At 32.7% G+C, this 24,005-nt stretch overlaps 1 protein-coding gene across 4 annotated transcripts; it reads left to right on the top strand.

Annotated features, from left to right (window-relative positions):
* On the top strand, nt 1-22,906 carry LOC139094541 (synaptopodin-2). Of its 4 annotated transcripts, none has more exons than XM_070645613.1 (13): nt 1-226; nt 524-602; nt 8,391-8,635; nt 9,183-9,237; nt 10,795-11,445; nt 11,600-11,773; nt 11,935-12,063; nt 18,200-18,290; nt 18,352-18,558; nt 18,637-18,879; nt 18,936-19,309; nt 19,438-19,543; nt 20,232-22,906. In XM_070645613.1, the coding sequence occupies exons 3-13, from the start codon at nt 8,442-8,444 to the stop codon at nt 21,317-21,319; spliced, it is 3,312 nt and encodes a 1,103-aa protein (XP_070501714.1). In that variant the 5' UTR covers nt 1-226; nt 524-602; nt 8,391-8,441; the 3' UTR covers nt 21,320-22,906. The 4 variants fall into 4 exon arrangements, with proteins under 4 accessions (XP_070501714.1, XP_070501723.1, XP_070501731.1 ...); XM_070645630.1 differs by having other exon boundaries at nt 2-226; nt 10,795-10,884; XM_070645622.1 differs by lacking the exon at nt 524-602.
* Nucleotides 22,907-24,005: the final 1,099 nt, after the last annotated feature.

Below are 24,005 nucleotides of genomic sequence, written 5' to 3' on the forward strand. Positions count from 1 at the left end.
AGTTTTGATTTTGAATTCGTGGTGCATAGAACTCGAAAGGAAAATAAGGGAAAGGAAAAGTCGAAGCTGACTAGAAGAAAAATTCCTTCAAATTTTTTTTTGTGTGTTCTAAAAACGAAGAAGAAAAAATCTTTTTTTCTTTCTCTCGCTGAATGCGTGAAAAGAAGAACATAAACAAAGAAGAAAGTGTTTAGAGGAATTAGAATATACATAAATAGCATAGCTGGTGAGTTTTGTGGATGAAAAGAAAAGTGAAATAAATCATAAAATGAATTTAGGAATGAAATTTTTATTTTGCGCTGATACAAAGTGATCGACTAGGATTTTTTTTTTATTTTGTCTGTGCGGTGCTCTTTTTTCATTGTTTCACGAACTTAAGAAGAAAGAAGTGGCAATTATAAAATTCAAAATAAAAAGAAAAGAAAATATCTTGAACAGTGAAAAATAAAGTGAAAAAAGACAAAATCTTTAAATAGAACCAACAAAACAACGAAATAAAATCATTTCATTTTTTTTTCTACAGTCACAATTATAAAAATAAAACAGAGCCAGAGCATAAAGCGAAAGATTCTTCTTTCAAAGACCATTACAATTTAGTAAATGTGAGTTAATTCATTTTTTTTTGTGTTGTTTTAATTTGCTAATGAATGTCGACACTCTCATTTTATTACATTTAATATGAAGTAAACGTGCACACATGCAAGCTTGTGGCTATTGATATGCATTTTTTGAGGGGTGCGTTTACTTATGATGTCCGATTCTTTTGGATTATCAATCTTCTCTCATTCTGAGTCTAGATTCAAATTGAATTGAGTTGAATTTTTGGATTGTCGTTCATCTCTCAGAATCAAAATTTTAAATTAATTTAAGTGATAATGTTGGAATTAAGATTCAATATTTATGAAAACTGTTGAATTCGTGATGTGATCCAAAACAACGATAAGATGCACAGTTCTGAACACTGAATAGAGAACAAACCTTAAGTGTGCTTTATGCCATCCTTTATTTACTTCATAATAGCCACCGGTAGCTCAGTTGGTTAGAACATTTGTTATGCAATTAAGAGAGCGTGGGTTCAAGTCCTCACTCTGACAATGTTGTTGGTAATGTGCTGTTTTCTATAGAACCTTATAAATAGAAAGGTTTTGAATAGAAAACTTATCAGAATATTGAGATTTATCCTTTAGTTAGGACATTGTTAGGTACGTAAATTATAATATCTCAAGTTGAGTCTATCCTAACTAGGATCGGAGCAGCCCAATGTTTGGGAACTGCTATGTTGTCGTATTTAAGGTTAAATTCAGACGGCACCATGGAGGTTAATTTTGACTCATTCTTAAGAACGAAAAATGTAGATTTTCGCCTTGTGCAGCTCCGGGGTATTTTCTGTTTCCACAAAAAGATCTATACTAAGACGCTACTTTATAAAGTAGTAGTGGACAACCTGTGTGCCGCGACACTACAGCAACTAATTTTTTTAAGGAAGAATTATGAACTATATGCCGTGTACGGTTTCGGTCGAGGCTTATCATCAAGGTGTCCCAAGATAAATCAATGGATTCCTCCGATGAAAAGATAATAAAATAGGATTTACTGTAAAATTATTGAGAAATAAGGTTGCATCAGAATCTATAAATACACATTGACAGACGTCACTCATAAACAGACCCGTCAAGGAATAAACATTGCAAAACAGTCTAGCGTGGATGAAAAATGATGAAACATAAATGGTTAGCAAATTAATGAAGATTATTAACAGGTTGTTCCCCTCGAGCAAAAGCCGATGAAACTATTTTCCCTTTCATAATTAAAGTAGCATTGCCAGTGGCTTTTAAGATCACATAAACGTAAAGGAATGGAAAATAAGAATTTATGATAGAAAAAGTTTTTCATTTGCCAAGATTTTTCTCATTTCATTTACATTTCCGATAATTAATTTAAACAAACAGCATCTCAAATGGCAAGCATGGCGAGAAAGTGCATTGAAAAAATGTAAAAATCTTAAATGAATTACAGACAATTACAGTAATGCATTATGGGAATTTAATGATGCAGAATTGAATAAGCTCTTTTGACTGTCTATCTTCCTTCTCATTTATTAGAAAATTGTCTTCTTGCTGATCTTCTTACTTAATTTTTTGAGGAAAATTAAGAAAAATTTCATTTTCATTGGGTTAAGGTTGTCAGACATAAATTTATTGTGATTTCTCCTAGATGAGATAGGCCGGAAAAATTGTGAATTATTTATAAATTTGTCAGAAAATTGCTGTGACGAGGCTTTTTAAAAACAATTTGTTAGGCATTGTATACCGACACAATATCAACTGAAATGGATTAATAATACCCAAGTCAAACCCCGAGTAGCACAAACCGGTTAAGTTGACATAATTATAGACTTGCGTCATAAACATACATCCAAACAGCACAACGTCCTGACCACACCGTGACGTCTGACAGTCTCTCTGATAGACAGAGTCTCATTTCTTTACCGATAATCATCATGCTAGACAATGTGCATATTAACACGCAGGGCTCGAAATCTACTTAAATTTAGTATAGAATCAAGTCAACTCGAATCGAAATATCCATAAAAAATTCGAGATCGACATGGAGCTCTGATAGCAATTGATTATGCTCATTGAATGTTTGCTATTGAGATTGAATTATAGAAAAGGAAATCCCATCAAATTTAATTTTTAAAAATTTCACCATTCTTTCAACAGAAAATGTAAATTTTCTAAGGTCACATAGTTGTTTCTAAACAACAATCCTTGCTGATGCTTGTTACAATAAGCCTTACATGTTACAGAAAAATTCAAGAAATATCTCATTTTAATGTCTTTTATTTGTCAACATAAAAATTAAATTAATTAGCTTGTAACCTAGACTAAATCACATTCCAACTACACCTCCGACACTATATTAATGTCCTTCCATTAGTAAGCCTTCTTATTCAAGTGTGGTTCGATAAAAAATTATAAAAATGAGAAAATTTTAAGACAAAAATCTTTATGAATGAGCGTTGAAAGAATTTCATTAAATAAATCAAAGGATTTAAGGTTCTTATCATGTGAAAATAAAATTAGAAATCAGAAAACATTTATTAATGATTTTGCGTTAAAGTGATGAAGTTTGAAGAATGAGGAATTTCTGAGAAAATTTTCATCTAATGAAACACGTCTGGTGTTGATTAATGCCTGCTTTTTCTAATAACGATATTCAATTTTCGATTAATTCATGAGATTAATAATGCAATGAGGAAACTATTTGATGCTGTTCAGAAATTGCATTAAATTAGTTTTTGAAATTGAGAAATCATTTTCTAATGAAGGATGACTTTTGATCTTAGAAAGAGGTATTGTGTTTATATTATGATTTTGTGGATTAGACTGATGTAAATTTCAAGGATTAATTGTCTAAATAATGTCACTAAGGTTATACAGCTTTTATCCTCTTTCAAACAACTAGCTTAAATTTTTTAAAGAAGAATCCTCCATGCAAATCATCAAATGCCTTCATTCTCAGTATCAACGTCATTGAGTATATATGTCAACAGGTCTTTTGCTAACTGTCAAAATAGCTTGTAATGCCAAGTGTTGATAAAAGTTGCACAAAAATATTTCATATTTTTTTAAAGCAAAACAGAATTTGACAGTAAATTTGCTATGACGTTAACAGTCACCGGCGTTTGAAAGGTTAAGGTTGCAATGATGTGAATCTAAAGATGGATTGGTGTCATACAAAAATCGTAAACAAAGCTAACTTTCATACTATTCAACAGTATTCCAAATTGAATACTTACTAATTTCGCTGGTCGTAAAAATCAATTGTAATCAATGACCTCTTATAGATGCTGCCTGGCACTAATGCTAAATGACAGACTTAGCCTTGTCTGTTATATTCCATAACAATGTTTGTATGTTGCTATAACGTTCATTTGAGATTTGAATAATATTTATTTTACAAAGTTGAAAACCCCTTTTTCATACTCAAAGTTCATTCCGTTTTTGAATTTCGAAGAATAAACATCATTGTGGTGAAATTAAAATCCGTAAGGAGTTCTTAAATACATTTAAACTGAACGAAAATTGCAATTGTCAACAAAACCATTGTTTAAGTATTAACAAATGGTCATTAACTTGGCTCTGTTGCTTCTGTACTCTAGTTCGTACAAATTCTCTGTCCGGACGGCAAATCAAAATTCCTTTATATCTGTTCTATTGAAAGTAGCTTTTGAACCTTCTTGACGACCATTTCCTTGCAAATTTGAATGACATTACCTTGCGAATCTCCAAAACAATTTAATTTTAGGCGCCAGCCTGCCATTTCACCTATAATTCTACATTTAATTTCAAATATTTATTTAAAAATGATTGATGTAGGAATTTGAAGCTTGCTTGTTTATTTTGCTCTAAAAACTTTTTATGCTGAATAACAAACAATGAATTTTTTTTGTGTTTAAATTTTAATTAAGTTATAAAAATTTCAAGAATCTAGTTCACAGATTTTGCATTTACAATGTATTTAAAATTGCGATTAACCTATAATTTATTTTAAAATCAAAAAATAAACATTTAAAATTCGTTTTTTTGCGTGGAAGTCAGCAGTCAAGAAGAAAAAATTAATTTTTGTTGAAAAAAATAAAAATTGGTATCAAATATGTTATCACGTTATTAATCACATAGCTTAAATCTATTTACACTCTTAATTTGCTTCTATTTTGACTTTTTCTTATTGTATCTAAAAGAGTTTCGGTTCATAAATTAGACTTGACAGGCATGATTTTTCAACGAATGAATTCTAAACTTATTGTTTTTATTTTTATGAAATGGGATTTTCCATTAATGACGTCAATCAGCATTAATTAGTTGAGGGGCTGTTCACTTATTAAGGAACGTAAAAGGTCGACTTGAAGCGTCTTCATCTCCTTTAAGGATTTTTAGGTTAGGAAATTCAGACAAATTCCAATTTATGACATACATTACTAACGAATGCCACCCATTTGGAGATGAATGATAAGCGTTGGCCATGCAAAAAGTCGTATTTATATCGCATAAATTTTCGGAAGTCATTTGTTAAATAAATGAAGTCAGTTGTTTCGATGTAAAAATAGAAAGTTGAAAAATGGAAGATAAAATTGTGAAGGAAGTTATTTGTTTCACTGACAAGGCATGGTTAAGGTATCGCTCAATGATTTTTCATAGTCAGTTTATCAACAAACAATTTGTTAAGTTTCTTTGAGCGGCAATATTTTAGTTTCAAGTTTCAACTAAGTTGATTAATCTTTGACATTTTATGGATCCAAATGAATCAACATAATTAGTCCAAATTAAAGAGCATTAGAATACAATCATGGATCTTTAACTATGACCTTAAATACTCTATTACATGAACCTATCTAGATGGTTATGATACAAACCACCTCAATATTACTTAACTCTTTCGCTTGCCGTACTGATCAATTGTGATCAATGACCTCATATAGATCCTATAGACGTAGCCTAAAACTTTCATTATCTCTGGCAACTGCTTGCCAATTTTCGGTTTCAAAAATTCTGTCTCGATCGACAGTTTCCTTCCATGAGGTCTATAGACGCTCGTGCTCTTTTGCCATCTACAAAGTCAGACTAAAAGTGCCTCAATCAGTGTCGCAATTCTAACAAGCTACTTATGATCAAAAGTCGATCCATACATAAGGATCACCAGATTTCAGAGAGACTCTGCTTGTAACTTATGATTTATTTCATAATACTGTAGACATCCGAATTGACAATTTCATTTCTTTTGCCAAAATAAATTAACGTGGCCAGGACTAAATATGCAGATAAATACTTTACAGTCATGTCAAGATGCCAATTATGATAATGTCAGCTGTACTTAAAAATAAACTGCTGCTAACGATGCTTTTTACAGATTTAGAAAAAGGCTTAATTTCTTGTTTTTAGTCAAATCTTAAAATTAATATTTTTTGATTCTTCAATATTTTTGAACTTAAATTTTGAACTTCATTTAATCTTGGAAGTATTTTCAAATCTTAAATTTCCGTTATAACTTTCATAAGTTTATTTAACGTTATAACTGTTTTAAGTCAAGTTAATGTCCAATTAATAACTTGTTCTAAAGTATTTTTGTCCACTCGTGAATATTTATATAATTTAAATAAGGAACTAGGCAATACCAAATCCAATCTTTGAGTCTATTGATCAACAATTTATGTGAATTTTGACTCGATGTCCCCAATTCTACGTAATTCCTAGACTATTTTCGAATTCATTGACCACAGAAATGTTTGTCATTAAGTATTATTATTTATGTTGATTACCTACAGTCGAAACAGATAAATGCCAATTGAGAAATAATCTGATTCATTCATCTAGTCGTAAATAGCAAGATCAAAATGTTTATTTCATTTCAAGAGAGTGAAGAAAATGATTTAATTCCGCCAATAAGACATATTAAAAACTAGCCAATTAAGCAGAATAGCTGTAGACACAGATGAACTTCTGGTTGAGTATTCAATGAATGAGAATCGACCTTATTCATGGATATTTACAGAAAAATCTGTTTTTCACGTATTGTCTTGAACTTTTTTTTCTTTCTGGTCGAAGCTGGCATCGCGCCCGGCTATTTTATAAATTTTTTGAGTTAAAAATTTCACGTTTTTGCATTGAAATATATATTTTACAATAGCCTAGCAGCTATTAGATAATAGAATCTCTCACCGTACACAAATATTTGTCTATGATATAACATTTAGGAAAGGGAAAATTATTAGCGGAAAATAAGTTGTTTACGCGTCACTTTATAAATTGCTTGAGAATCTGTTAAAGCACATTTGAGTCGACATTTTTAGAATATGTTATGTGTTGAAAATGTGGAAAATATTTCATTGATAGATCTTTGTGCGTAACGACTCATTTACACAACCGATCGCGATCGATGATTGATTCGAGCACATTTATTTTGTACTCTAAGGGATATGTTTGACAGACAGTTCACTCAATCATTTGACCTACTGAAAAATTTATGTTGAAGATTGACTAATTGAGTTTTTTGTAAATGATTTCATGTTATGGATGTAAATAAATCGATTGAATCGTTGGATTTGACATGTTATGCTTCATAACGTTCATTTGAAATTTGAATAATATTTATTGTGAATAGTTGAAAGCCCCTTTTTGAACAAAAATTTAGTTTGAGTTTAAATTCCGAAGAATAAACATCGCATTTAATATTTATTGCTATTTACAATCCGTAAGGAGTTCTTAATTACAATTAGAGTACAGCTTCAATCACAAAACATTTAAAATTGCAAGTTATTTGTGAATTTTCTCAACTTTGAGTTTTAAATTGTTATGATTCATATTTTTCCTGAATTTTCGAGTGACAGAAAGGTATTCTGTTGTACAATTAGCACATCTCTCAACACATGAGACTAATTTGCCTCAAAACTTCATTAAATATACATAGTCATTGCAATTAAGAGAGTTTAGCATTCCTTAATAAAACGTGTGTGCTGAAAATATATATAATTTACTTAAAAATCACAAGTGTTTACAAACATCCTACGTTCTAAAGTATAATTAGCAGATTGTTTGGCTTGCTTTGGGATTGCCAACTCATATGGAGTTTGCAAAATATTTCTTTATGATTTCCGTATTCCAAAATAAAATTTTCCATCTGTTTACTTCATCTGTTTCATATTTAGCTTAAATTGTGTGTTTTCATTTCTAAGCTCTGGAGAATGTCTTCATAAAAACACAGCATGAGATGTTCATCTGATTTGCTCAATGCTAAGTTACCGGCTTTTTGGCCAAATCCAAGGTTCAATTTTGTTTAAAAACATTTGAATAGCTTACTGAGATTCTCAATAATTTTAAAATAATACGTCGGAATTAAATCCCTGTCGTAGTGACCTTTGTAATTAAATTCTGGAGTTTACTTCCTCCATAAAAGCGAAAATATAAAAAGATGTTTAAAATTAAACCTAAACAATAACAAAGAAAATCCCAGAAGACGAAAAGAAAAGAAAACTGAGGAACGACTCATAAAAGTCAAGCATTATAGTTTATTTACACTAAGTTTCGCGGAGTTTTGTGATTTTTCTTCTAAAAGAAAATGAAATGTGAAAGAAAATCGTTGATATGAAAGATTAAATTGATGTTTACACGACGAAAGCAACTCGGATTGCACGTTTTGCTATAATTATTATGAGTAAAAATATTGAGCGTGAATGATTTTGTGTCATTTTAGCGTCAAAATTTTATGGAAATTATGACTATCCTACTCAATTATATCCTACAATTCCGCAATTCATTTTTCAATGAATCGTTAAAATTTCAGATCGTAAAAAATATTTTTAAAATTTTTTTTTTCTTGCTTATTTCCAGTGAATCAAAATCAAATCTCAACCCATTCACGAAATATAAAGCAGTGGAAACATGGAAACATCAGTTGAAACATCCACAATAGCTCAACCGGTTGTTACAAAAAACGAAAGTTCAGTCACTGAGAGTTCACAAGAATCAAAGGTCGAGAAAATTGCAAATGGAACTGTCGAGACTGCTGCAAGTAGTGAAAAGACTGTATCACAAAGTGTCATCACTTCAAATGATCAAACTGTTCAACAAAAGAGGTAAATAAATTAGTTTGATACATTTAGTTTGGTATCAATTGTAGTGTCAGAGTAAAGTTGAATCTGGGAGATTGAGCTATAAGTAGACGAATTCGTTCATGCTAGAGTAAGGACTCGGTGGTGGAGTGGCTAGACAAATGACTTAAAGTCTGAAGCATTTTCGGTTGTGAGGATGTGGGTTCGATTCCCATCCGAGACAGAATTATCAATTTCCACATTCCATACAACACAAATGTTAAGGATCCGTAACTCATTATGTTGCTTCATAAAAACAGCATTGAACGTCTCGGGTATAGATTCTTAATGATATCGTGACCTACACAATTGGTGGCTCAGGGGTGTGATTATTGAAGCAACCAGCCATTCAGCAAAGTCCTTTCTATTTCTGTAAGCTCGGGTATGGCGACAACTCCCACAATGCTCACGACACTACAGCCTTAAGGAAATAAAAATTTGATAGAATTATTTCACATTAAAATTTTTATATCTCAAAGCTTGCTTTGTTTGTTTGTAACAATAATAAAATTTTATATCTTTTTTATTTTAGCGTCATAGAAGCAGTGAAGCAAGAGTCATCATTTTCATCATCCTCAGTTGTTGTGGTGAGTGTCACTTAATTCATGTCATACCTCAAATATCTGTACATACTCTTTTATTATTATTATTTGATTACATACTAACAACAAGTTGCGCTCAATTCATATTAAATTTCTCGCATCATTCACAATCAATTGGATATCCTTTCATCTTTTTTCATGTACATTTGTTCATACTTTATGTATCATCTTTCTGTTGAGATAAATTGCTTCAAGCTTCTTCATTTTCTGTTTTGAAGTTTTGCGTCTAAATTATTTAAACTTGACATTTTTTTGTAAAGGAATAAAGGATGGCCGCTATCCATTGATGTGTTCGTTTTCTGTCTTCTTTTCTGCTTTTTGTGAACATTTTTTTTTTTGCACATTCATTTGAAATTTTGTCTGTTTTTAAGTTTTTCATTATCATCAAAAAACGTTTTTAAGCTGTTGTGTCGATGTCAACTTCTGTGTCCAGTTAAGGCTAATGGTTATCAAACAAAGTAAAATTTGTTAATATTCTTGGAATGGACAGGCTTCATGTTCGCTCTTACTACTACTACTATACTCATTATTATGGTTATTATTTGGCACTATCCGATGAAACTCTATGGTCAGCCAGTGAATTTAAAGAAATTGAGAATAAATGATATTATTGAGGGATCAATGTCATAGTCGCAAAATAGATTGTTATTGAGTTTTAGCGGTGGATACATAGAGATTTAGAGTGAACTTCCAGGTGGTATAGGGCTCGAAAGTCACTTAAAGTTCCTTCAAATTGATCAAAATTGATTACAAATTAGGGGTTTTTCAAAAAAACTGATAAACGTCTCTTGAGAGATTCAAAAGAATTTTAGGTAGCTTGCAAATGGATTTTGCCATTCAAAAATTAACAAAAGGTTGAACCTCATGCCATCCACAAGTTGGAAAATGGTTCTACCTAATACCACCTGGAAGTTTATTACTTGATTTCCGAACGGAACAGACTGTCAATGGATTATCTCTTCTAAAACAAATGATCAATGGAATTTTCAGGTAGTTTGCAAATGGATGATTCCATTTAGAAGTTGACAAATGGTTGTACCTAATGCCACCTGGAAGTTGGAAAATGATTGAGCCTTATGCCACCTGGAAGTTTATGACTCAATTTCAGAATTGAGTAGTCAATCAATGGAAAATCACTTCTAAAACCAATAATCAATCTTTTTGAGACGACATGTTCCTCATAAATTAATTTTAACATTTAAAAAAAGAATTTAAACATTTTTAGGAACGAACTTTAAACTCAGAAGAGAATTAAAACATAAACCCGAGTTGTACAGCTGAAATGTGGAACTTAACAAATCTTAATACAATAATCAGTAGATTTACCAGTAGTTTCATCAAATTGACACATAAATTCATCTATAAAACCTGTTGAGATCCACATTTCAGCATGTGCTGCTCGGGACATAACTTACATACACTATAAATAAGTAACAAGCTTAAAACAAACATTTATTGGCCGACCATGAGAAACAAAAACAAAAACCTCATTCAAAAACCTCAAAATTCATCTTGTAACAAAAATTTGTTTGTGCAATTTAGGATGAAAAGCCAAATGAAACTGATGTTCAACCAGATGAGGCATCAGAAGTTGCATCACAAGTAGTTGATAATTCTCTTGAACCAGAAAACGTAAGACAAATTGAAAATACTTTAGAGTCTGAGAGTGAAAAGCAAATAGAAAGTTCTATAGACACAGAACCGACATTAGTAAACTCTGTAGATGCAGAACAGCCATTAGAAAATTCTGTAGATGCAGAACAGCCATTAGAAAATTCTGTAGATACAGAACAGCCATTAGAAAATTCTGTAGATACAGAACAGCCATTAGAAAATTCTGTAGATGCAGAACCGCTCTTAGGTAACACTGTACATACTGAACAGCCATTAGTAGAGCCAGAAATTGCAAAGCCATTAGAAAATTCTCTAGAGCAAGATGCTTCCGACTTGAAAAATGACACTGAACCGACTTCTGAATTAAAATCAGATGAACCAAAAGAAAGTACAAATGAAGTTCACGACGTGACAAATGTAAATACACAAACAGAACAACCAGACATAAATGGACAACCTGAAACTGTTGTTGTAGAACAACAGGAACCAGAACAGACCACAATTCCACAAATTAGTGCTGAAACTCAAATTGAGGAACAAAAAGTTGATGAGCAAGTAGTAAGCAATGATGCTGCTGATGTAAGATCTTAAATATTTTAAGGATTTGCGCAAAAATGATTTGAAAGATTTGAAATTTTTTGCTAACAAATTTTTTGTAAATAGAAAAAATTTTAATTTGTGACTACTTAAAAATTCTTGTGACTAATAAAATTGTAATAATAAAATTTTATAGCAAGGAGAATCAGCATTTGTGCCAACTTCATTGTCAGCTCCGTTGCCAGCAATCCTTGAACGATCATATGAGACATCACCAACAGAGGAATTGCCATCAAAAATAGATATTTCACAACCAGCTCCTGTGGTCGCTGAGGAAAAGCCTGAAGTGAGACAAGAACAAGAAGTTTTGGTAATAATAATAAATATGTCGACATTTGTCTATTAATCCTTTCATCATCTGTTTGCATTATTAAGTCTACTTTATGATATCATGTGTTATTAAGATAATTAACCCCCAAAAGTGACGCACTGTGCAGCAAGTTGATTAAAATTTATTTTTCATATTATTAGACACGAAGTGTACAATTCAGCAACAAGGAGATCGAGCAGGAAAGCATAAAGAAGCAATTAAATGATATTATCACTGATATTGAGAAGAATGTCCAAATCACCAACGATGATGCAACGGACAATTTGAACGTGAGTATAAGATAAAGTCATTCTAGTCAAGTCGATCGTTATGTGTCCATGATTATATGTCAAGTTGACTTAAAAAAATTTTCCTACGCTCAAGTTACTTCTCTTTTTTTTATTCGACTCGTATCGCACACATGTGTGCTTCCAAAAAGAGAATTACAAACATTATGTCTTCTTCTATCCGTGCATGCAAAAAATGTTCTAAAAATAAAATTTAGATGAATATATATTAAAATTATTCACATGTGATATGACCTTTCTCTCAAATTAGCGCCTGCTTTAAACTTTTTTTTTTTCATTGTTTCGAATCTAAAAAAAATAATCAATTTTAATCTCATACTTGTTACTCTCGATTCTAACGAGATTTTTCTTTGGCACGTTTTCAATTAATTTTTTGTGTTTTTTTTTGGATGTAGAAACTTTTTTGCAGCACTTATACATTTTTTGGTTGTTGTAGTTGGGAATGAAAATTCGAATAAAATTGAATAATGTGATAGAGAAATATTGATTTATCTTGTTGGATATGTTCCTCTACACTCGGAGTTAGTGGCTCATCAATAATGAAATATTTATTGATCGGACCTCTGCATTAAGCACGCATTTAATGTGTGGTAGTAGGAATGCGTATGAGATAAATCAATTTTTGTCTAAAATCCTTGATGTAGTAATTATTTAACATTCTTAGATTTAAGTTTTACTTTATGTCATTTAATTGAAAATTATGAAAAAAATTCTTAGACAATTTTGTGTTTTATTGGTTTTATTTTCAATGTTTTGACCAGGCTCAGAAACTTGTCTTATTATGTCTTCGAATATCTATTAAGAAAGAGACCGATTTATCCGGTGGTGACATGATACGGGACAATATAGCGGTAAACGTAAATTACTTTACCATACCTGGCGTACCACTATATCATTGATGGGGAATTGTTTCAGGAGTGGACAAAAATACGTTAGAACTAGTTGTCAACTGGACATTAAGTTGCCATCAACGAGTTTAAACTTATTTTGTCCTCGCGGGTTTATTCTTCGCGGCACACTTGATCGAAATCGCACATGACATACGGTTTATGGTATTTCCAAATTTTTTTCACAACAAATGAGTGTGCCGCGGCACTCAGGTTACCTACCACTACGCTATGTCGTACCGTCCCACCGTGTCTTAACATACCGTACCACCAACGGAGAAATCGGTTCATTCCAAAGTATTCATATGCCACGTTACTTTATTAGATGTAATACTATATTGTAATATAGTCCGTGTCTTACCGTTGTCCAGTCCCTACCGTGCCTTACCGGAAAAATCGACTCATTCCGAATATCACAAAGTAAAAAATTGTTTTTGATTGGATTTGATTGGATTTACCTGATAAACTAAATGGGTTTACGTACCACTTTACCAGAGGTGGACCTATACCGTGACGTTCCATACCATATCTTAACGTACCATCCCACCACCTGCTAAATATCACAAAGCAAAGAATTGCTAAAATTTGGCAACATTTCATAATAGATTGACGATTTAACACACACGTGGTACATCAATATCATGTGACAGACACATGACTGATGCATGACAAGTCAGTCATGTGGTTGTCATATGTTACTCGGGTCAAGAACCGCTAAGCAGAATTGAAGGTCAATTCGAATGGAATCTACTAGAATTTTCCATTCAATATTCAAGTCGAATTTGAGATCTACTACTAAGTTTCTAAGCCTGGTCATCAAACATCCAAACTATTATTATAGACTTTATTTATATCAAACTTTATTGAACGTAGTGACTAATTTATTTACTTCTTATGAATATGATTAATCAGTGTACTAATTCTATCAAACTGTGTGTAAACTGTGAATTCCAATGGTAATGAAATCTCTTATGACAAGGATAAACTATGAACGGCTTGAATGATGTCATGCAGTGCAAACTATATGTTCTTGATCATAGAGTGATCGTTATGGTCAGAAATTCATCACATACCCTCAAATATGAATTCATTGAGTTGGTCGTTTTTCTCTTCTTTTTAATATTATTTATGATTTATTTAGATAGTATAAACATATTAGACAGCATGTTAGTGATATTTAATCCAGTTTTACTAAATCCATTAATCCTAAATTTATATTCCTTTCTATATAATCCTGAGGCTTAGACACTTCAAAATAAATCATATTGATTAGAATTTTTGAAGTGTCTAAGCTGATTTCCTAATCATCCCGAACTGGTCCATTTTTGAATATTTGCGGAAATGGACCAGGATGCATCCATATCACAATAACAACCTATCTGAGAGATATATTACTAAGAAATCAAAATTTATGAATTATTACTGAGTGGACAGATATTTGACTACTTTACTGAGCAATATAATGCGGATGATTTCACGTTTTGCCCTTAATATAGGACAATATCAGTCATAGGTGTTGGATTTTGTGTCTTGGTCCAATACAATGATAAGATCTGTGCAATGAAGCACTTTATTGAGAAAGCATGTTTATGTAAGCATTATGCCACACTGTGAAATGGCATCAGTGGCCTAAATATTAGATCGTTGGCCTCACGTGCCGAAGGTCCTGGGTTCAATCCCAGGTCATGTCTAATTTTCGAAGCTCTTTTTCTTCTTTGGTCTTTAAATTAAGAGTGCGTTGGTCCGGATTCCACTCGGACTTGCTTTGGAGAAGTGCTTTTTCTCTAGAACCTTATTTGAAGTTAGAGTTCGAAGTCGACTAGGATTTTAACAGGAGTAGAGCCGATTCAAATCGACTTTTCCATACAAAATTAGAGTCGACTTCTAGCTCTGATTGAAGGATGGTCCCGAACATTCTGGGCACCCTCATGTCATGCCGTCAATTCGGCGATGTAGTGGAGTCTTACTTACTTTACTTACTTCGCTAGTCGTACAGATCAGTTGTGATCCATGACCAGTTTTCTCTATCTAAAGCTTCCTCCCAAGAGTTCTTAGGACGTCCACGAACGAGCAGTAGCTTAGCGACTTTATAATGCTGCTCGGGATTGTATTGTCTCTATTTAAGGACGACTAATGACGTCGTGATATGATTTGTGGTCATTAAAATCAGACATACAACTAGTTGAATCTCAGCATTTCTAATTGCTGTCAGAAATTATCAGCTTGTATGATCAGAATGGTCAAAGAAATAAAGCTCCTACTTAAACTCATCATACCTGAATTGTTGCCAAATCTACATTGAATCTTGAGCCCACGTGCTCCTTAATATTCAAATTATTAGAACTCCCAACGGTCATTTTCATCGCTGATTGCCCCTGATCAATCTTGTTTATTTCCTACAAAAATATATCGTCAATTCATATTTTGTATATCTTACTGTAAATGAGAGATGAATCAAAACAGAGAGGGATCCTCGTACTATGTATATCGTAAAACGTAGTGGAAAATAAAAAATAAAAAAAAAAAATGAAAAACTTTCTAGTAACTACATCACAAAAAACACCGTGCTGCTTCTAAAAATACAAGTTTAGGCGAGAAGGAACAGTTTTTTGCGTTCATTTTTTACGGCACACTCACTTTTTTTTTAGTTGAATTTTGCTGTTTGTTGAGTGTGGAAATCTTTTTTAATTTTTTCTTTATTTTCCACTTTTCTTTTAATTTTTCAAACTTTTTTTTTTTGACCCGAACTTGCTGACTTGTTAAGTTATGCAAAGTAAAAGTGTTTTAGATCGAGGATCCGAATCGGTATTTTGATGTGGAATTAATTAGTATAAAAAAGTATAGTTAATGCCTTAAAAAAAAGTGTAAATAGCCCTTAAATTTTGAGAGTTTTTTCAAGAGCGATGGAGAATTTTTCTTCTGTGCCTTATCATTTTATTGAAGATGATTTATATTTTGAAAATTATGGATAAATATTTATACTTTGGAGGCTCGTGTCTAGTCATTGCAATTTTTTCTCGACTGTATACAAAAATCCCCCAACCAATTAATTATACAACATCGTGTTAAAATCTCGTCTAAATGCTTTTGTTAATGATAAATTGTTATTGCCCGAAAAGTGATTTAATGACCGCACTTCAAGGAAGGAAATTTTTGGCCTGTCAAACTTTCTGTTTTGAATGAACAAAAATTATTATCAAGTCAAAATAAAAAAAAAGTTATTTTTATTAATCTGGGAAGTAAAGAAGGCAACAATCAGGTTTATGACTATGATAGAAGATACGATCTTTTTTCGTTTATTTTCATCTGTGATCTTTTGTGCAAGGGATCGACAAGTTGTATAAAATAAAAGAAAATAATATATCGAGAATGTCGACAAGGAAGATAACGTTTGTTACTTTTGTGTCTGTTTAAAGACTAATGACTTTTTTGAGGTTGACTTCTTCAAAGACATCCTTACACCTACCTTTTCTATTGTTTCTTTTTGAGTAAAGTCAGGATGTTAAGGAACTGTAGCGTCCGTCTGTAGAATCCAGAATAGCAAAAGTCGGTTAATCAAACCAAAATCCGGCACCAGGTCGGTATCTTTCTGACATAAAGCTGAATTCAAGCCGAATTTGACATCAAGTCAGAGTCACACCGAGCTTGGACTGGATTTTTGATCGATCAACCTAGTGTTATCCAAATAGTCTGTCGCGGTACGCTAGTTTATCGACAAAATTTATTGGAAATGCTATGAATAACATGCCAAACGTGGTTTTGGTCGTGACATAGCAACAAAGACTGCACAAAGCACAAGAAAGTTTGGACAACACTACATTGACCGATTTGTACTATTCGGGCGTGAGTTGTACAAAGACGACTGAATAGGAAAGAACATAAAGCTCAGAATTAGTCAAGCTATCTTAAAAGATGAATTATATTTGTTGCAGGGGCAAAGATGCTTTAAAGACCCGTAAAATTCTTCTTTGTTCTAAAATAGTATTTCTCATAATTTTTCAAGCGCGACTCAGTAAACCTCATAATTAATGTAGATTTGATGTAATATATTTCAAAACACATTTAAATGAACTGGCGACACATTTGTGCAGTGCTGTCCAAACTGTATACACACCGTTTCCACGAAAATATTTCTAGTCAAAATATGCCGATTGTCAAATAAATTTGGACAACGTTACACTAGTCCAGTGTTTTTCAACCTCTTATGTGTCAAGATACACGTTGGTTAGCAACGACTGAAGCCGTACACGATATGCGGTTCTTAGCCTTTTCAAATAAAATTAGATAATACGTTAGTGTGTTCATCTGAGCACGCAGGTTGCCCACCAATGCATTAGTGTATCGCAAGACACAGTTTGAGAAGCACTGATCTAAAGTGTCACATTTCCTTAAAAATCATAAACTGCTCAAAAAAATGTCAAACTAACTTCATCTTCTCAAAAATAAACTTGTCAGACTTCTAAAGACGTTTCCTATAGTTTATAACTCTAATTATCTAGTAAAATTCATTTTCTACATTTTCAAAGCTTCCATCGAACCCTGTCGAATCTCATAATTTTTCTTCATATGTTCACTTCCTTATGTATAGGTGTGTCAAATACACTTAAAATCAAAGAAAGAATTTCCAAATGAAATTTTGCCAAAAAATATTCTCTCACTAGTCGTGTCTTCTTCATGCTTACGATATGAACAGAAAAAATGATTTTTCTCGCTCTTGACTTAACAAGAATAAGAAGATATTCATGCCTGACTCGAGAAACAGGTGTCTTTTGGCTTCATTCAAATTTTCTCATATCTCTCTATCTCTCTCTCTATTTTGATGTCCAATACAGATCATTCTCATTGACATTTGAAGATTTGAATAGTTCTTAACATAACAAGACATTTAAGAGAAGTTGAAGCTTTAAAAAAAAGTATAAAGATATAAAGAAAATTATGAAAAATCAACAGAAAATGTATTCAATGCAAAAGAGTTATAGCTATAAGGAAGAGAAATTTAAAACGTCCGTAAAGCGATCACAAACAACGTCATCGATTGAATCAAATCGTGGATTCAAGCCAACTGACCGTTTCGATCCCGGCAAAAAGTCATTTCTCGTTGACTTGAGCAAGAAAATTTGGAATAAATCGGTTTGATTAATTATTTTTTGTAGATTTATTTGTGGATATACATTTTGTCTATTTTTACTGAAAATTTCTCTTTTTTTCTTGCATAAAAAAATTACTTTTAGGATGAGAAACTTGAAGGAAAGAAGCCGATTGATTTACAAAAGATTTTCACACCAGCCAACGATGTTGAAGAAATCAAGCCGGGAAAAAATAGTAAATTACGATAGATTATCTCACTATCCATCCATGATCTCATGAAAAACTCACTTTTTAGGAAAATTATTTGCATCATCATCATTCTATTCGCCTGTAATACATCCAACTGTTGAGGATCAAGTTGCACTTGCTCAAAGAATCTCTCATTCATTGAGTGATATTAGTAATCATCAGTCCAAGGGACAATCGATGTATGTAAATCGTAAAAAGCGTTCAGTGAAATGGATTCATGATGATGGACATGAGGAGGAACGATTTGTTGAAGGTTTGCATCTTGATCTATTTCTAAATGCATCGTTGATGATTCATTGCATTAATCGATGACTTTAATTTATATTTTTAGAACATCAAGAGACTAAAGAAAATGGTTACGAGACATCGACGAAACAAACTGAACACAGCATATCACAACATCCAACAAATGGAACAGCAATTGAACCGAAAAAAGTTCCACTTAAATTGGTGATGGATCCACGTCATGTTCAAGATTTTAACTCAATGAGACAATTTGGATATGAGCCAGCACCAATGTCGCCTGAATTTGGCATTGAACTATGTAATGCTCTTAATGCTCCAAATGGAAAAGGTTAGTGGCTGTACATCTTAAGCATACGACATTTTCATGACCAATCTTAATTTTAGGTGCCGAACTTTTTGCCAAACGTCGCAAGAAGGCCGAAAAGTGGGTCGTTGACGGAACAAAGACTCAACAGCAAACCCAAACAACTCCAACAGCTGGTGGACAATTCCTGCCAGCCTTTACAGACGTTGGTATCCAACGTGTACAAAATAATATGAAATTAGATCAAATTCAAGAGAAATATCAACAACCAGCTATTAAAATGGTTAAATCACCATGGGAAGCAGCTCTTGAAACAGGATCAGCTGATAATGCTTTTGTGAGCTATGATCAGCAACAGATCTATTCAGCATCAGCTAGTAGTGTTCAACAGGTTGATTATAGCTCAACGGCACCACCACCATCATCGTTGTATTCATCTAAGAAGGACACTCAGGTGGGGATTCTCGGGATAGAATTAAATTTGGTCCAATTTGACATTACTGCATGATCGACTTGACATAAATGACAACGAATTGATACCAAAATTGACATTATTAATTATCCATAAAATTTCAATTTTAGATCCAATCATCGAAACAATTGAGAGAACAACTTGCTGGACGTGATTTAGCTTATCGTCCATCTGTTCCACAAGGATGGAATCGTCCACCTGTTGTTCTTCAACCAGGTAATTAAATCATCATTAATTAATGAGTTAAGCTTTAATTTTTATGCTTATTAACCCGCTTAATTTCCATTTTAACGCTTCTATGCCTTTTTAATTAAATTAATAATCAAGAATTTAGTCAAACTACACATGATGACGATGAACATGCGACAGAAATATCTGAAATATACGATAGTAAACAATTATATTTGGAACTAATACGTGAATGCGAACCAACACCTCCAGTTGTTGAGTATGAAGTTAAAATTGGAGAAGTTGCTACTAATGTCTATGAGGAACCGATAAAGGAACTAATAATTGAAAGTGATAGTCGGGAATCGACACCCGATTATCAAACTGTGCCAGTTAAATCATTAATAAATACATTTGAGCAAGGCAAGTCATTTTATGTCTGTGAAAATAATACTTTTATCACTTCCGGGCATTTTGTTTATTTTGTGATGTAAATTGAGGAACAAAACCGAACTCTAACGTCAATCTCAAAAATCTCCTAATGGACGCATTTAGTTATAAATATAACATCCATCTAATATTGAAAATCTATGCTTATTTAATGACATACAAGTTTATAAACAGAACTGAAAACCTATAAAATAATTTACGAGGTCTCTAACTCTGTTTTCTTTTAATTTTTTTGTGCTTCTTTCACTTTCATAAAATTTATTGCTTTTCATTTTTTTATTTGTAGGAATCTTTACCCCACCAGAGATTCCAATTATGTCATCGACAACCTCATCAATTTCATCTAGCGAAAAGATTTCGAAGTTTACGTCTTCATCGACTACATCTACGAGCTTCCAAGATGTCTTCTCGTCGGAATCATCAACAGTTAAGCAGGAACAAGTTGCACCAGCTCCAATTGTTCTTCAACAAACTCAAATTGCTCCACAACAAGCGCCATTTGTTCCTCAACAAGCGCCATTTGTTCCTCAACAAGCGCCATTTGTTCCTCAACAAGCGAAACCCGCTCAACAGCCAGTTCCTGCACCATTTGCTCAATATCAACAGCAAATGCCAAGACCATATCAAGGAGCTGGACAATCATATCCACCCGTTAAGCTTCATACACCAATTTCATATACGAAGCCTCAAACACCGACACCAGTCGTTAAGCCTCAAACACCGACACCAGTCGTTAAGCCACAAACACCCACGCCAGTCGTTAAGCCACAAACACCAACACCTGTTATGAAGCCACAAACACCAACTCCAATTGCTAAGCCACAAACTCCTGTTGCTAAACCTCAAACACCAGTTCAAATGGTAAAGACAGCACCGGTTACTGCTATTTCACCAGCACCAATGAAGCCAATGACACCAGTCTCGATGACATCATCAAGATCAAGCTATAATGCATCACCAGTTACACCTGGTATCTTAAAGAAACAAATGCAATTGGATGCAGCAGTTCCAGTTCCACCAGGTGGTATAATTCCATCACAATCACCAGTTTCATCAATTCGAATGGGTGCAAAGAGTCCAGTGCCATTTATTAATACAGCACCAGCACCATATGCACCACAATTTCCTGCATTATCTGTTCAGACACCGGAAACAATTGCACAAGTTGCACCGTCTGAAACACCACTTGTGCCGCCACTCGCAGATCCAGCACATCAGCCATTGCCATTAATTGTCAATACACCGCTACCAAAATACTCATCATGCTATAATAATGCGGCACGTCCATTTAATGAATTTAAGGATTATTATCGTCCAATTCATATGGAAGAAGGAAAGAAAATGCTTCCACCTTTAATCTATACAGACTTTTAAGACATTACACACACAAACACATATTTAACTAACTGAAGAATGAAAATTTATATAAATTATTAATTATATTATTAATGAATGAGTGGATGAATGTCTTGCTCTCGTTTTTATTTTTTAAATTTTTATTCGTTTTGCGAAATCAAATCAATTAAGTTCATCACGTGAAAAAAATAATAAAGGATATATACTCGATAAATTATTACTATGATAATAATTTTTTTTAATTAATTAATTAATGTTAATATGTCGATCTACTTGAAGTGGATGTCAAATGGGATTGTCAACGATTAGAATATCAATGATTCCTAGAATTGGAAGATTTCGATGGGAATCGAACCTGCGTATATGGTTCGATGCAGTAGATTCTACGGAACCATAGTCAACTCTTTTCAATTCTAGATAGCTTTTGATCATTTTTCCTAACAGACAAAGAACTCTAAAAGGCAAAGAGCATGCTCTCAAGATGTGTGTCACCCTAAATACACATTATGAGCATGCTTGTGACCGATGTTCTCAACAAACTCTGCACTTGAGAACTCGCTCTTTGCCTGCTAGAACACTAAAAAAATTAAAAATTTCTTCCAAAAAGGACCCCAAACCACTCCCCTGAATACGCACCTGACTCTACCAGTTGAGCTTGAGTTCCAGCATTACTCTCAGTTTGCTCTGCTTCGCTCTGCTATTTGCATGTTAGGGTTACGTGTATATATTGAATAAAGAATATTGCACTGATCAATAAGGCAATGTTGTCCAAAGTAGGCGCCGCGAAACAAAATTTTATGAAAATGCCATGAACCGCACGTTTTTGGTCATGGCTTATCACCATTTTGGCTTGGACAAACACTGCAATAAGGAATAGAATCTTAAAATGTTTCAATAGAGTTAACTGATCAATTAATGAGAATCTTTATTGTTTTTATAAGTTAAACGACAATATTTTAAATTCAAATTGAAATTGTACGTTAAAAACTACTCAATTTAAAAATTAATAAACCGTTAAATTTTCAAAAATCCAAAAAATATCGTTTTGAATTGCAAAAAAAATAGCAAAGACAAATAATCCTAGAGACTGGATAATTCTAACTCAAATAAACAACTCTTGTGAGTTTCTCTATGCAATTTAACTTGGCAATCGCACTTGAAAGTCACTTCAATAAGCATGTAGATCTAAACAAATCATCATCATCATCGAACAAGCCACTTGAGCTAATATTTTCTCTTTCATTTTTCGCCACTTTATAATCGTTTTTTTGTTTATTATTACATGAAATAAAATATACACCGGAAAGCTATACTTTAAGGGATATTGATTGAGAATTGAGAATCATCTTTGAGACATTTTAAAAATGCTGAAAGAATTAATGTTTATGTTAATGATGTGTTAAAAATTATTTTATTTCTTGCAATATTTCACTCTCTTTTTTTTGCAATATTATGTGTATAAAAACAAGTTAATGATGGATACAAATGAATACATATTATACATATTGTCGTCGTCTATGCAATAAAATTATAAGGCAATGAAAAAAATTGTAATTTTCGAATTTCTAAAAATAAAAAAAAATGAAAAATTTCACTTTTTTGAAACCTTTGTTTTTGTATCCTCAACTCTAACCTTTTCAGCTCATTCATCATAACTTCTCATGCTATCAACAACACATCTCAAGTGTCTAATTTATGTGATACACACAGTTATGAATCAAAGAAAATATTCTTGAGATAGGACGTAATTAACATTCTTTCACTTATTTTCCACTCTTTATGCCTGTCTTCTTCTTCTTACTTTCTCATCGACATGTTTCGTGGAAATGTCAACAGCAACAGAAACATTTAAAATGTCATTATTATGTAGATGAAGTTTTTCTTCCTTCATTTTAATCGTCTTTCTCGAAATATTTCTTTTATTTCTTGTCGTCTTCATTCATTGAACGTTTTGATCAGGGATGTCGGTGTTTTATCTTCTTAGAGTTACAAAAATTGAAGATTTTTAATACTTTTTAGTTTTTCAGAAAATTTAGAAATCTCTTTATTTTCCAAGGCTTAAACAATGCTAAATTTTCATCCTTCAATTTCATCCAGCCAAAACAATCTTTCATCCAGATGGTTTTTTCAGGATTCTTGAACTTATAAATCGAATTTTGTAATTAAAATGTCAAATTATCTCTGTGAGTCGAAGTGGCTCGGTAGCGGAATGGTTTCGTAATACGATATCTAATTTTTGCAATACCGATTAAGTGACCATGGGTTCAAAACTCGACAGAAGAAGTTTCTCACTAATCCCTTTTCGAGTAATATATAATAGAAGCGCTAAACATAGCCTCTTTTTGAAGTATATGCAGCAAATTCATCAAAGGTGTAATGTGGTTTTGTCCCATCGCAAATGAGTGTAAAGGTCTGCTTCCTAACTTATTAAACCATTATAAGCCAAGAAACATCAAAGTTGTGCTGTTCTCAAACATTAAATATCGTGAGGCTGTATTTTACTGATTCTTGTCCCATACCAGAGTTGAACCTGCCTGTTCTATTCCCAGTATAATATAAAGGTTTGACACGAAGGCTATTGAGGTAAGATTTATACTTTATGATCCGATATATATCGGATATCGGATATCGGAATCCATATATGTATAAATGAATGGAAAAAGATCACGAGGGCGTCTAAAGAACTCTCATTTGTTGATAGAGA

Source organism: Chironomus tepperi, unplaced genomic scaffold (assembly GCF_022539635.2).
Source record: "Chironomus tepperi strain 1889 unplaced genomic scaffold, CSIRO-AGI_Ctep_v1 contig_33, whole genome shotgun sequence".
Lineage (NCBI taxonomy): Eukaryota > Metazoa > Arthropoda > Insecta > Diptera > Chironomidae > Chironomus > Chironomus tepperi.

Bases quoted from the DNA above. Each gene is read 5' to 3' on its own strand.
- LOC139094541 (XM_070645613.1), top strand. From the start codon at position 8,442: ATGGAAACATCAGTTGAAACATCCACAATAGCTCAACCGGTTGTTACA. The intron at 18,559-18,636 runs GTTTGCATCTTG...TTATATTTTTAG, and splicing joins GGAGGAACGATTTGTTGAAG to AACATCAAGAGACTAAAGAA. The intron at 19,544-20,231 runs GTAATTAAATCA...TTTTATTTGTAG, and splicing joins ACCTGTTGTTCTTCAACCAG to GAATCTTTACCCCACCAGAG.